The 14,219-nt window shown below is 42.9% G+C and overlaps 1 protein-coding gene across 1 annotated transcript in view; it reads left to right on the plus strand.

The window, feature by feature from the left end:
- The first annotated feature begins 1,422 nt into the window (after positions 1–1,422).
- GNAI1 (G protein subunit alpha i1) overlaps positions 1,423–14,219 on the plus strand; it is a 32,521-nt gene continuing 19,724 nt past the window's right edge. Inside the window, exon 1 of the mRNA XM_089524613.1 lies at positions 1,423–1,870. Within this exon, the coding sequence (XP_089380739.1) occupies positions 1,753–1,870 (118 nt within the window). The 5' untranslated portion in view covers positions 1,423–1,752. The remainder of the gene's footprint in view (positions 1,871–14,219) is intronic.

The raw sequence follows: 14,219 nt of genomic DNA on the forward strand, positions 1-14,219 counted from the left end.
TAAACTGAAACTGCTGCACTTGGACTTACCATGAGAAAACATGACTCACCAGAAAAGAAAATAGTACTTGGTAAGACAGAAGGCAGCAGTAAAAGAGGAAGGCCCCATTACAAGGGGATAAACCCAGGATGTATCCACATTGCAGAATTAAAGCAGTTTAACACCACCTTAATGGCCATGCCTCTGTACTACATACTCCTGGAATTTGTAGTTTGGTGAGATATTCAGACTGATCTGTCAGAGAGCTCTGGTGCTTCATCAAAGTACAAATCCCAGGATTCTGCAAGAGAGACTCATGGCAGTTACAGTGGTATGAAACTGCTTTAAGTCTGCATTGCAGATTCATTCTCAGTCAAGATCTTGAGTTTGCAAGATCTGAGCAGGACAGTTGATGACCACTGATCCTGATGTTCTCTCATTCATAGGATCATCTTAAGACATTGATTTGGCAGCAAATAACAAGCACACCATGCACCCACTACTACTACTACTACCTTCCTCTGTGTTCATACCCCTCTTGCCCTTTACTTAAACTGTGCCCAAGCTGTGTGGGTGTGTGCCTGTGCCTTCCAATTACCTGCCCACATGTCCACTATTACCAGGGACAAAATGTGGAACAAATTCGAGACCAAACTGTAGGGCAACTGCAGGACAAAACTCAGCCCAAAATGTAGGACATTTAAGAAAAATGGAGGACCTTAAATGTCCTACATGTGGGGCTGAGTTTTGTCCTGCAGTTGTCCTACAGTGTGGTCTCGAATTTGTCCTACATTTTGTCCCTGGTAATAGTGGACAATGATGGCAACCCATGGCAGACCCATGAATGCAACAGGAGGCAGCCAGAGCAGCCAAAGTGGAATAGCAGTGCTATAAGAGTCTAGTGTGGAAATCTCCATAGTGCTGCTATTGCACATTAACTTCTCTGGCAGCTTCCTGTGGCATTCTGGGGCTTGTAGTTTAGTGAGGCGTAAACGCTCTCTGGCTAAATACCCCTCCCTCAACTTCAAATCCCAGAATGCCACAGGAGGCAGCCAGAGCAGACCAATGCGGAAAAAGAATGAAGGGAAGTGACAAAGGACGGAGTGGCAACAAAGTTCATGGGTGCACAGAGGGGTCCCCCCCCCCACACTCTGCCCTCAGGGAATTTTGGACTTCAGCTCCCAGGTTCCCAGACTATTGGCCAACGTGGCTGAGGCTTCTGGGAGCTGAAGTCCAAAAAACCCAACAAAAACGAATCTCTTCGAGGGCACAGTTTGGGAAGCACTGGCTGCAACAGTAGCCACTCAGGAGCCTTTTTTTCCCCATTTCCTTTCCTTCCCTCCCTCCCTTTTGCTACAACTACAGCCCTCCACCCCCTCCCCTTGGCACATGCGCAGAAGGCAGCTCTTCATCTCTCTCTCTCTCAGCCCCTCCCCACCCAAAATTCCCCAGACAGACAGCATCTGAGAGAGAGAGACTGAGAAGCGAGCCCTTTGCAAGGGGCACTTGGAAGGCACTCTCCAGCCAAGGAAGAAGAAGAAGAGGAGGAGGAGGAGGAGGAGGAGAAAAGGCTTTCCCTTCTGGACTCTGAGCCAACTGGAGCCACTGCTGCTGTTTCTGCTTCTTCTTCACCACCATTTCTGGGTCTTTTTTAGGGAAAAGAAGTCCAACCTTCTTTTTGGGGGGCAAAATTGGTCTCCCCCCACCCCTTTTTGTGGTGGTTGTTGTTGTTGGGGTGCTCCTTTTTCCTCCCCCCCTTCTCCCCCCTTCACCATGGGCTGCACCCTGAGCGCAGAGGACAAGGCGGCGGTGGAGAGGAGCAAGATGATCGACAGGAACCTGAGGGAGGATGGCGAGAAAGCAGCCCGGGAAGTCAAACTCCTGCTCTTGGGTAAGGGAGGGGTGGCTTTGTGGCTGTCCACACTGGAGAAATAACCCGGTTTGGCCCGATTTCACTCTTTCTTTGGCTCAAGGCTATGGAATTCTGGGAGTTGGAGTTTGTTGTGGGCCCTGGGCCCACAACAAACTCCAACTCCCAGAATTCCATAGCCTTGAGCCAAAGAAAGAGTGAAATCGGGCCAAACCAGGTTATTCAGAGAATGCTGACCTGGAAGAAAGTGAGTATATATATATATATATATATATACACTTGGGAAAGATCCATTCCAATGACATACTTTAATCCACTATGTTGCATTTTTTGGGGGGGGGGACGTAGCCATGTTAGTCTCTTGCAGCAGAAAAGGGAGGAAGGGAGGGGGAGGGAAAGGGGGGATATAATATAACAGCACTGTAAAAACCAGTTCGACTCCAAGATACTGCCACGTTCTTTGTTTTATTCCCCCTCCTGTCATCCTTTTCATGTCACTAAGCTTCAGTCATATCCCCCCCGAACAATACAAATGACAGAAGCAAATGCCAAAGGCTTTTTCTAGCACCTTTAGTGAACTTTGGAATGAGATGAGCTTTTCTAAAGGCGTTGGAAGAAGGCCTTATTCTGAAGTACACGTTGGCCTGTTGCAGACTGCCAAAATAAAGCTGCTTCGGGTCTCTTTGGAGGTATGCTATTTAAATGAAGCATGGGTCCTAAGAGTCCAGAGGTCGCGCCAAAGCCACACTCCATTCCTAAGCACTGGAGTGCAGCTTTGGTGCAGCTTCCGGATTCTTAGGATGCATGCATCATTTAAACAGCATACCTCCAAAGAGACCCGAAGCAGCTTTATTTTGGCAGTCTGTAACAGGCCATTGTGTATCTTAGCTGCAGTGTGTCATTTGGGGCCCTGTTGACTGCGAATGGTCATGTGCCGGGGCTGCTGATGGCAGAAGCCTAGCTCCACAGCCATAGAGGTGAAGCTGATAGCATGAAGGCTATGGTTAACTCCTCTCAGTGAGAGCAAACTGCTGAGGAATGCTGTAGGAATGTGTATAGGTTTGGACTATGTTTCTTAGGCTAGATGGTGTCAGGATATAAAGTGGTTCAGCAGTGTTTTCCACTTTCAAAATACACCCCCCCACTCCAACAGATCCCATATGTTTAGATGGAATTTACGTTAGAGGGAAATGGGAAAATCCATATCATGTGTGGCACATCTGGAAAAGGAACAGGCATTTATTGCATTATTAAAATCATATTGTGGTGTCTGATGTAGAAAGAGACACGAAGTGGAATTTTCCCTCAGTTCAAAGGGGAATTTTTTTTCTCCATCATGCATTAGACTGTTTTTAAAAAAGTATAATCTAATGTTATACAGTTATACAGTAGACCTATTAATGTCATATATTTCATGTGCCTCCCTGTTGGAAAAAATGCTAACTCCCACCATGTGGGACAAATAAGTTTGTGTTTATGCATTACAGCCCAATACCTCTTCATGGTACAATAAAGTTTCTATATTGGAACATTGCTATGGCTAGTGTAGTCCAGTTTTCTTTGTGAGTGTGCACATGGGATTTACAGCCTCACTTGGACATAAGTTGTGTGTAGCATATTTGAGTCACAAGGGAGTCCTACTTACTCTAGTGATGCTTAAACCTAGTTACATAGGAAACTGTCTAATCCTGAGTCAGACTGCCTAGCACAGGCCTGCCTGCAGTGTCTGCCAAGTATCTCTTTATGCTTTCACATGGGACTTGTTTTCAGGCCTGCAAGAAGATGCTGGGAATTGAATCATCTGCATGTAAAGAATGGGCTTAGCCATTAGGCTATGTTTTGTCCCTTTAGGTATAGGTAAATTGTATATGAGATTACTGCTTGAATTTCATGTTGACTGAGAAGTTAGGGCCAAAACAGACGGCCCTTTTGTGCTGCCTTCCGGGCGACTTGGGAGTGTGGCGTTTACATGCTGCAAGCTCCCAAGCTGCCTGGAAGCTGCCCAGCCATTTACATGGGGATGGTTTAATGACACACCACATGCCACCAGAGTGTCATGAAGCCAGTCTCTGGCCTCAGCAGGGCTGCAAAGCTGGCTTTTTGCCACCCAAAAGAGTGGCTCTTTGCTGTTCCTTTTTTGGGCGGCTTCAAGACTGATCGGAGACTGCTGCATGTGGTTGCTGCAGCCCCAATCCGCCTCTTCTAGCTGTCTATTTCAGCCCTTAGTCTCAAGTCTTCTTTGTGTGAGTGTGCACATGGGATTTACACTGTCACTTGGATGTAAATTGTACAGAATTCAGGAGAGCTGAGCAGAATCCTTGGACTTTAGCATTGAAATGCAGGTATGAGCTCACTCTCCTCGGTGCAGGAATCTTGCAACAACATTATCTCAGGCACATGATCATCTCCCCTCTCTTTAATGCTTACTAAGAAGGGAAGCACTGTACCTTTCAAGGCAACCTATTTATGATCAATCAGTTCTTGGCATTAGCTGAAATTCGTTACCTTGCAATTTCTACCCACTAGTTCTGTTCTCTGGAGTAACAGACAACAAGTCAGTTTGTCTTCAGCATGACAGTCCTTCAGATATTTGAAGACAACTGTCACATCCTCTTAATCTTCTCCTGTCCAGGATAAACTGACACAGCTTTTTGAAATATTTCTCATAGGATTTGGTTTCCAGAGCTCTTCCCATCCCACTTGGTTTTCTCTAAACATGCTCTTGACACTGCTTTAATTGCCATGGCACAATGCTATGGAATTCTGGGACTTGTAGTTTGGTGGGGCACCAGAACTTTCTGACAGAGAAGGTTAATTTCTCTCAAAACTACAAATCCTAGAAATCCATAGCATTGAGCCCTGGCAGTTAAAGTGGTGTCAAACTGCATTATTTCTACAGTGCAGATGCAGGCTGGGTTTGCATTTTTTTAGTCTTTTAAAAATATTACAATTGACCATGTGAGATGCTGATAAAAAAGCTTCAGAGTTGAAACTTAAGATACCTGTCTGTGGCAGTTGTGTTGGCATTGCTGTAAAACATGACAAAAATCCAAGAAACACATTATGGTGATACCAGCCCCAAGTACTGCATGGCCATCAAGAGGTCTCCCCTTCATCTGCATCATACCTTCCTCCACCATCATCTTACACTTAAACTAAGCTTTAACAACTTAAGAAAAATATAGGTCTATGACCCTCTATTATCACATTTTCCCTCTAAAATGATCTTTTACATCCATGCCTGATGAAGAGGCCTGTGAGCATGCACCTTTTGGTTGGCTTAATAAAGGTTTTCACCACAATGTGCTTTTTATTTTTGTTTGACATTTGCTGTGTAGAGTTGAAACTTGATTCATTTGGACCCCAATGGGGCTGCAAGCATGGGAAGAAGAAGAAGAGTGTGGCTGAGAACTGAATGTGCATTGCTGGATATCCATATTCCCTGGGTCCTTCAAATGTTTGTCAGTTCCTATTTAAAGTCAGTTTATTGATGGGCTTTTAAATAGTTTGCTTGGGCCAGAAAAAGCCTTCAGCATTTGCTTCTATCATTTGCATTGTTTGGGTAGATATGACTGAAGCATAGTGACATAAAAGGGATGACAGGAATGGGAATAAAAAAAGGAATGTGGCAATATCTTTGAGACTAACTGGTTTTTAGCTGTTTTAAGGTGCTGTTATATTCCCCCCTTTCCCTCTACTTCCCTGCCTCCCTCCCTCCCTCCCTTTTATGCTGCAAGAGACTAACATGGCTACTTCCCCAAAAACTGCAACATAGTGAATTAAAGTATTTATGTCATTGTAATGAATCATTTTTAAAAGTTTCATGTACTCTAATTATTTGTATCAGAGAAATCCCTCTCGTTTCAGAAGCTCACTTTTGGACATGTTTCAGAATCACTGCAAACAACTTTTCCTGTTTAACTGGATTTGGTTAAGACCATACAGAGAGGCGTGTGCTTTAAAAAACAGTGTTGATAATTTTAATGAAATACTTTCTGTCTTGCCAGTCTTTGGAACAGATGATAATAGATTGATGACAGGACTGTTTGTCTAGCTAACTCATAAAATGTTTTCCTTTTTACTGTGGGAGAAAATAGAGGAAGATCTAATTACATTTTTCTGAAAAATCTTGTGCACATCTTTGCAGTTAAAACAGCAAGATATACACCAGATATTGAGATATTAACACAATTTTGAAGAACTCTGTCTAGAAACGTATTCCCTGAAACTTTCCCCTTGAACAGTAAAACAAACTATATGGTACACAGAACCACATCCCACCCCCTGCACTCATTCCCAGATTTTAAATCTTAGGCATGACTTTTCTGTTCTCATGTAAAACATAAATGAGTCATAATAGTTCTAAACTCTATTTAGGAAGAGTTTATTTCTCATTTAAAATTCTGACTTGATGTAAAGATGTGGCTTTTAGGAATGTCACCCTCCTTTCTTGCTCAATAGGCCCATATGTTGTTTTTGGTAATCCTGAAGGCAGAATATCCTAAACAGAAATGTGAGTTTGTTTCAAGGTAACAGTATGAATAGTTCAAACTGTAATGAAAAGGAGAACACATGCATTTGAATCATACATAGAATCATAGATTTGTAAAGTTGGAAGAGATGACAAGGGCCATCCAATCCAACCCCCTGCCATGCAGGAACTCTCAATCAAAGCATCCCCGACAGATGGCCATCCAGCCTTTGTTTAAAGACCTCCAAGGAAGGAGACCCCCACTACATTCCGAGGGAGTTTGTTCCACTGTCGAACAGCCCTTACTGTCAGGAAGTCCCTCCTAATGTTGAGGTGGAATCTCTTTTCCTGGAGCTTGCATCCATTGTTCCGGGTCCTGTTCTCTGGAGCAGCAGAAAACAAGCTTGCTCCCTCTTCAATATGACACCCTTTCAAATGTTTAAACAGGGCTATCATATCACCTCTTAACCTTCTCTACTCCAGGCTAAACATCCCCAGCTCCCTAAGTCATTCATCATAGGGCATAGTTTCCAGACCCTTCACCATTTTGGTCACCCTCCTTAAGACACGCTCCAGTTTCTCAACATCCTTTCTGAACTGTGGTGCCCAGAACTGGACACAGTATTCCAGGTGGAGCCTGATCAAAGCACAATACAGTGGTACTATTACTTACCTTGAACTAGACACTATACTTATATTGATATAGCCTAAAATTGCATTGGCCTTTTTAGCTACCGCATCACACTGTTGACTCATGTTCAACTTGTGGTCTACTTGGATTTCTAGATCCCTTTCACATGGAGTCTCATTCAGCCAGGTGTCCCCCATCCTATATCTATGCATTTCGTTTTTTTGCCCTAAGTCCAGTAACTTAGATTTTTCGGTGTTGAATATCATTTTGTTAGCTTGGGCCCAGCTTTCTAATCTATTAAGATCATTTTGAATTTTGATCCTGTCCTCTGGGGTGTTAGCTATTCCTCCTAATTTGGTGATATCTGCAAATTTGATAATTATGCCCCTAATTCTGTCATCCAAATCATTGATAAAGATGTTGAATAGCACTGGGCCCAAGACAAAACCCTGTGGGACCCCACTGGTCACTTCTCTCCAGGATGAAACGGAACCATTGTTGAGCACCCATGTAACAGTTGCCTTGTCCGGCCCACATTTTACAAGCTTGTTTGCAAGAATGTCATGGGGAACCTTGTCAAAGGCCTTACTGAAATCAAGATATGCTATATCCACAGCATTCCCTTTATCTACCAAGCTGGTAGTTTTATCAAAAAAAAAAAAAAAAAAGAGAGATCAGATTTGTCTGGCATGACTTGTTTCTCTGAAACCCGTGTTGACTTTTTGTGCTTATGGCATTGCCTTCAAGATGTTCACAGACTCTCTGTTTTATGATGTTCTCTAGAATCCTTCCTGGTATTGATTTCAGACTAACTGGACAATAATTGTTGGAATCCTTTTTTTCCCCTTTTTGAAGATGGGGACGTTTGCCCTCCTCCAGTCTGCTGGGACTTCTCCTGTTCTCCAGGAGTTCTCAAAGATTACTGCCAATGGCTCTGATATTACATTTGCCAGTTCTTTTAATATTCTTATTTTTAATACTCTTGGATTCAAAGAAAAAAAATTAGTCAACTGAACAACTTAACTATTTAAGGGTGGTGGGACCCTGTATGATGTTCAGAGAACCAAATCAGTATATATGGGTCAAAAAGGATCAGATTTGAAGCTTGTATGAATGCTACATACAGTGAAAAGAATGAAAAGAAAAGAATTATATTCTGTGTAATTATTTAGGTAGCTAACATACCTATGGCGGGTTACAGACTGGCAAAAAGGGGTATGCTCATGACGTCATGAAGGTATAGCCTTTAGACGGCCCTTACCTGAATGCCGCCATGAACGTGCCGCCTGCACGCCCCAAGCGGGAAGAAGCGGCATTAAAAAGGTGCCGCTTTTTTCCGCTTCTTTTCTATATACTGCGCAGCTGCACATCTCCGTCTGTAAGCTGCTGCACCGGTACACCAGAATTGTTACGCTGCTAATTTAAGTTGCCCATTTAAAGGCTCCGAGTCAGCTGCGTCGCATAATGAGTTGGGGTCCTGGAACATGCGCAGTTTGCACCGAGGCTCTAATTAGAGCATCAGATGCCATGCAGATGTGGAAGCTGCAGCACAGCTGCACTCTATTTTAATGCTCGTAACCCTAACCCTAGAGCAACATGTACGCATGCGCTGCTAGAATTGTGGAAAGTTTGGAATTTAAAGTGAACCCTTACACACATTCCTGCACCATTTTCACCTAACAATAAAAAAACGCTAAAACTTTAAATATTTACATATGTACAAGGGAGGTGATGGGGGATGGCAGGGGGGCAGCGGTGGACGCAGCGACAGCTGTGGCTGTGCATTGCAGATTCAGCAAGAGCATGGGGACCAAAGGAGAGGAGGCATCCATGATGCTGGTGACACTGGCAATATGCAAGCGGACAAGGATGCCAACACCAGCTGATCACCAGCTGGCGGGAGGCCACCTTTGTTCTTGAGTAGGGTGGGGGAAAAAGTTTAAAGGGGCCTGGGCGCTTTAAATGTGCACATACGCTTTCTGCCGCCGGTGCTGACTGCCGCAGCTGCGCAGCTGCGCATCCACCAGCCGGCAAAAGAAAAAAAAAGCTGCGTTTTTGGCCACCCGTGCAGAAGCTGCCTCTCTCTTTGCAGCATCCTGCGAGGCGGCGGTATGGAAGCTGCGGGTAAGAAACGGCCCCAGGTGAGGCATCTTCACTACCCCCAGTGTGGAAGCCCCATCCACCTTAGCCATGCCCCCAGGGCGGGCAGTCTGGAGGCTCCGTATTCAGGGGAAGACACCTTCAAGACGTCTTCCTCTGCCTGTCTGTAACCCGCCAAAGTCATAGAAAGGAATTGCAGAATATTCATGTGGCCTTGGAGAACTATAGGTGCCTATTATGAAAGCGTGGATATTCTGTACATAGGGCCCACCATACTTTTTAAAATTATTTAAGGGATTTATATCTTGCCTTTCTCCCAAAATAGGATTCAAGGTGACTTACAATAATGTAAAAAGATAGAACTAAAACACTGATTACAAAAGTTAAAAAATAATTAAATATTACCAATATTAAAACATAAATTAAAAACAGTGCAGTTAAAACCAATAAAAACCATCAAAACAGCACACCACACTATACAGTAAAATTTATCTACCAAAAGCCTAGCTAAATGGAAATGCCTTCAGCTGCCGGCAAAGAGAGCAGATAGGGGGCCAACCTGATCTCCCATAGAAAGGAGTTCCACAGTCTGGGAGCAGCCACAGAGAAAGCTCTCTCCTGGGTTCTCACCAAACATGCCTGTGAATGTGTTGAGACTGAGAGAAAGCCCTCCACTGCCAATCTTAGCACTCGGGCTGGCTTTTAAAGGAAGATACGGTCCTTCAGATAGTCTGGACTCAAGCTGTTTAGGGCTTTAAAGATCAAAACCAGCACCTTGAAGTCTGCCCAGAAACAGACTGGTAGCCAGTCATATGATCCCTGTAGCCAGCCCCATTTTAGGCCTGCTGAAGTTTCCCAACAGTTTCCAAAGGCAGCCCCATGTAGAGTGTGTTTCAGTGGTCCAAACGGGGCATAATCAAGTCATGTATCACCATAGCCAGATGTGACTTCTCACTGAATGAGTATAGCTGGTGCATTAGTTTTAATTGCGCAAATGAATCCAGTAGCACACCCAAGCTGCAAAACCTGAGATTTCATGGGGAGTGCCACCCCATTCAACACAGGCTGGATACCTATTCCCTGGTCTGCTTTCTGACTGATGAGGTGCACCTCTGTCTTATCTTGATTAATTTTCAGTTTGGTTGCCCTCATCCAGTCCATTACTGACAGCAGACTCTGATTTAGTACAGAAACAGCTTCATTGGGGGTCTGAGGAAAGGAGAGATAGAGTTGGGTGTCATCAGCATACTGGTGACACTGAACCTCAAAACTCAGAATGACCTTTTCCAGCAGTTTCATGATGACATTGAACAGCATGGGGGAACAGAACTGAGCCCTAAGGGACACCACAGACTAGTGGCCAGAGTGTCAAGTAGGCATTCCCCCAGCACAACCCTGGAGGGTTTGCCCCTCCAAGAAGGACTGGAGCCACTGTAAGACAGTGCCCCCAAGCGCTATTTCAGAGAGGTAACCCAAAAGGATAGCATGGTTGATGCTATCAAAAGCTGCTGAAAGGTGTAGCAGAACCAACAGGAACGCACTCCTGTCCAGTTTCCTGCATATGTTATCCACCAGGGCAACCAAAGCTGTCTCTAACCCATAGCCAAGCCTGAAACCAGATTGAAATGGGTCTAGATAATCCATTTCAACCAAGAACCCCTGGAGCTAGGAAGCCATCACACAATCCAGCACCTTGCCAAAAAGGGGGGCATTTGAGACTGGCTGACAGTTCTCCAATCTGGTGGGATCTAGGGAAGGATTTTTTCAGTAATGGCCTCACCACAGTTCTCTTTTAGACATGCTGGAAACCTGCCTTACTGTAGTGAGGCATTTACTCCTCTTACCCAGTTGGCTAATCCCCCTCTGGCTGCTTTCAACAGCTAAGATGGGCATGGATCCAGGATGCACATGGTGTCTCTCATCTCTCCAAGGATTAAGTCCACATCTTCAGGTTGCACAAATTCTGTCCACATCCCCAAGTTGCCATATTAGTGGGCTAGCCTTCCACGGATTTGAGTGTCTGTGAATCACCCCACCCCATTATTATCCATGGCATCATGTGCATGCAGCCATGTCAACACGTCCATGTGCACATCACTGCCCATAACAGCTATAATGGGGCTTGACCATGTGCATGTTTTCTCATCTGCCGGGGAAGGGGGGGCAGAATCGAACTCCTTCAGATGTGAAGGGCGTACTATTAGTGGTGAAATATGGGATAGAGAATTTGGAATTCTGAATAGGATTGTGTCCCTCAGAATGCAGGGTCTGAGGATAAGTTAAAGTGACAGAAATAGTGCTAGATCAACAGTAGTAGTAAATTTAAAATTGGAGAGATAGAGAGAAAAATATAATTCTGTATGAAAGCAGAATGAAAGAATGTGACTTCAATAAATAATAAAAAGAAGATAGTTTATGCTATTTTTTCACTTGTCTGTTAAAACAAAGAGTTGTGATAACATTACTAGGTATTTCAATACATGTTTACTTGGTCTTGCAATGAAGCCCCAACCCATATCTTACAGGTTTTTATTAAAAAAGGTTTATTCCAAGTTATACCCTAGGCATATGCCACTTGGTCCCAGCTGCCCTGTGTAGGTTATCCTATGTATTTATTTACAGTTAGAGAATGAGAACATTGTAAATATAAGGACCTGAAACTTTGGAATGATGGCTCAGTAATGCCTAAGATAAAAACAGACTGTAATCCCCGCTTTCAAATATGGGATATTTTTTATTATGCCTGCATCAGATTGAGATCAGTCAGGTTCAGAACAACTTGGTGTGTGAAGCTGTTGTTGAGCTGCAATTTAATCCTACTTGCAGAGTAGCTAAAGAAAAATTATATATGTGTATACACACACACACACACACACACATCTGTATAAAAATTTCTTTAGTTACTTTGCAACTAGGATATATATTCACTATTCTTTTTTTACATTGATGGTTCCAAAAATGGTCATACACTAATAAATCATTTGGTTAATATTCTTATATTTGTGCACTGATACCAAATTTTGACAGGGATTGTCAGTGAATGATTAGTGACATATCCCTAGGAAAATGTCCCCTGATGAGTGTGTGAGTGCTGGATCACTTGCAAATGTTTCAGTGGAAAAATGTTTTGTTTTTCCCATAAGTGGGCCTGCAAAGGTGTATTAAGTGCTGGAAGTAAATGTGATAAGGAGATGGTGCTTAATTACTGTCATTTACAGGGCAATTATGTTGTACAGTATGCTATGTGGCAAGGAAATCTATAGAAGAAAGTACAACACATGTGAGACAGCATCACAAGGATATATTTTGCTATTTCCTGAACTGTTTTTATGACACCTTCCTCTCAGGGCATCTGAGGGTCAGTTTAATAGATAAGTCATTCGTATTTGCTTATTTCAGATTGGCTTCCCAAATGACTTCCAATTAAAATTCATAACAAGTTTCATATACTGTAATTAAGTATAAATTGGTCTGTGCCAAGAGGGGCAATGTTTTCTAATTCCCTATTAGACCTGTTTCCAGACTTTACTTCAGAGGAAAGAGGGGTACAGAAAGATCTATAGATGGACAGGCTGTTGAATGACAAAATTTCTAATCCACAAAAGCAATTATCTGTAGTCTTCTGGTCCCAGTGGTTGCAAGATAGGTTTCGTATTCTAACCTTTGAAGTAGACCTGCATTACAGTAATGTTTTGCAACATATTGCAAGGGATCTCTGTAACAAGTCCGTATAATTAGAGGATGAACATGGGATGTCCATCATCCTCATAAACATAAATTTCAGAGACATCACACTTCCTGCATATTTTTTGATACATTCACTCCATTTTTAACCTGCCCTATAACTTAAGATGTCTGGAGTATGTATAAATGTACAACAGTAAAATACAGAATAGTAATAAGGGATAAAGTTAAGCAATATGATCATTTCAGTCACATTTAAAAGATGAAAATCATCTGCAAGAGATACTAAAAGATTTAAAAGCACTAAATACAGTTGGCAAAATGCCTGCGGGGAAAATAGGTTTTCACCTCCTGCCAAAAAACAGCATAATCTAGATGCTAGGTGAATCTGTTTCTCTGTTCTTATTGATATAAAGACAGATTAAATAATAACCTCCACAGATTTTTTTTAAAAAATGATGAATGTATATGCGATACGTGCATATGTAATATATATAGTATATGAATATAAATGAAAAGTTGAAATGCTACTAACTCTTCCATGTCTGCACAGGCATGTTTGCTGGGATTGCATGTTAGAACATGGGAATTGTTATTCTGCCAATTGCTTGTCTTTCACAGCACTCTGTAGGACAGCAATCAGCCAAGTGCTTGGTGAGGGAGCATGAAGCTGATAGATAACTCTTTGGTTTTTTTGTTTGTTTGTTTGTTTGTTTGTTTGTTTCTGTCTTTGGATCCTGTATCTAAATGGAGGTGGTGTATTTCTGGCTAGCAGCCAGGTTAGAGTATTTAGGAAAAAATAGAAATGTATTGTAAACTAATCAGATTACACTATAAATATGAAAGATAATGTTCAGGAATGGTAACGTGAGATTTGGAGTAGGGTGTAATTTCAAGATGCATTTGGATATCAATTCAGTTTTTATATATGGTCGGAATATATATTTTAGAATCTCTTGAATGACACCTCTTTAACAGGAAAGCTGTGAATGTTATTGTTTGCTCCAACAGTGAAATGGGTTGTTAAGGCCTCAGCCTTGGAACCAAAACAAGTCCACACAGGAACAAGGCGAAAGGTGTCAGCAGACATGAGTGAGCTGTAAGATATGCAGAAATTGAAAATATTATTTCTAAAGAGCTCAGGCCCCCTCCAACCAGTCAAACAGGGATACCATCCTATAAGTGTGCTTGAAAACAATGAAATACTTAGTAACCATTATAAAAGAAAATCATCCCCAGGTGTGTAGAAAGGCATAGTCTGTTTGAATATCTTCTGCATATGTGTAGGGGAAGGGAGGCGACTGGCTGGATACAATGGCGCTTTACAGACCGCCCAAAAAGGGTGGTCTGCTGGTGCCGCTGGTTGCTGCGTCCGGGAACCGCAGCGGCCAAACCACGCGATTCCCGGACGCAACAACAAAGAAGCTGCAAAATGCAGCTTTTTCTTGCGCCGCAGAAATGGCACCGCAAGTCACCAATGGCGC

The sequence above is a fragment of the Sceloporus occidentalis genome, unplaced genomic scaffold (assembly GCF_023333645.1).
Source record: "Sceloporus occidentalis isolate IW3139 unplaced genomic scaffold, rSceOcc1.0.p SCAF_5, whole genome shotgun sequence".
Classification (NCBI taxonomy): domain Eukaryota; kingdom Metazoa; phylum Chordata; class Lepidosauria; order Squamata; family Phrynosomatidae; genus Sceloporus; species Sceloporus occidentalis.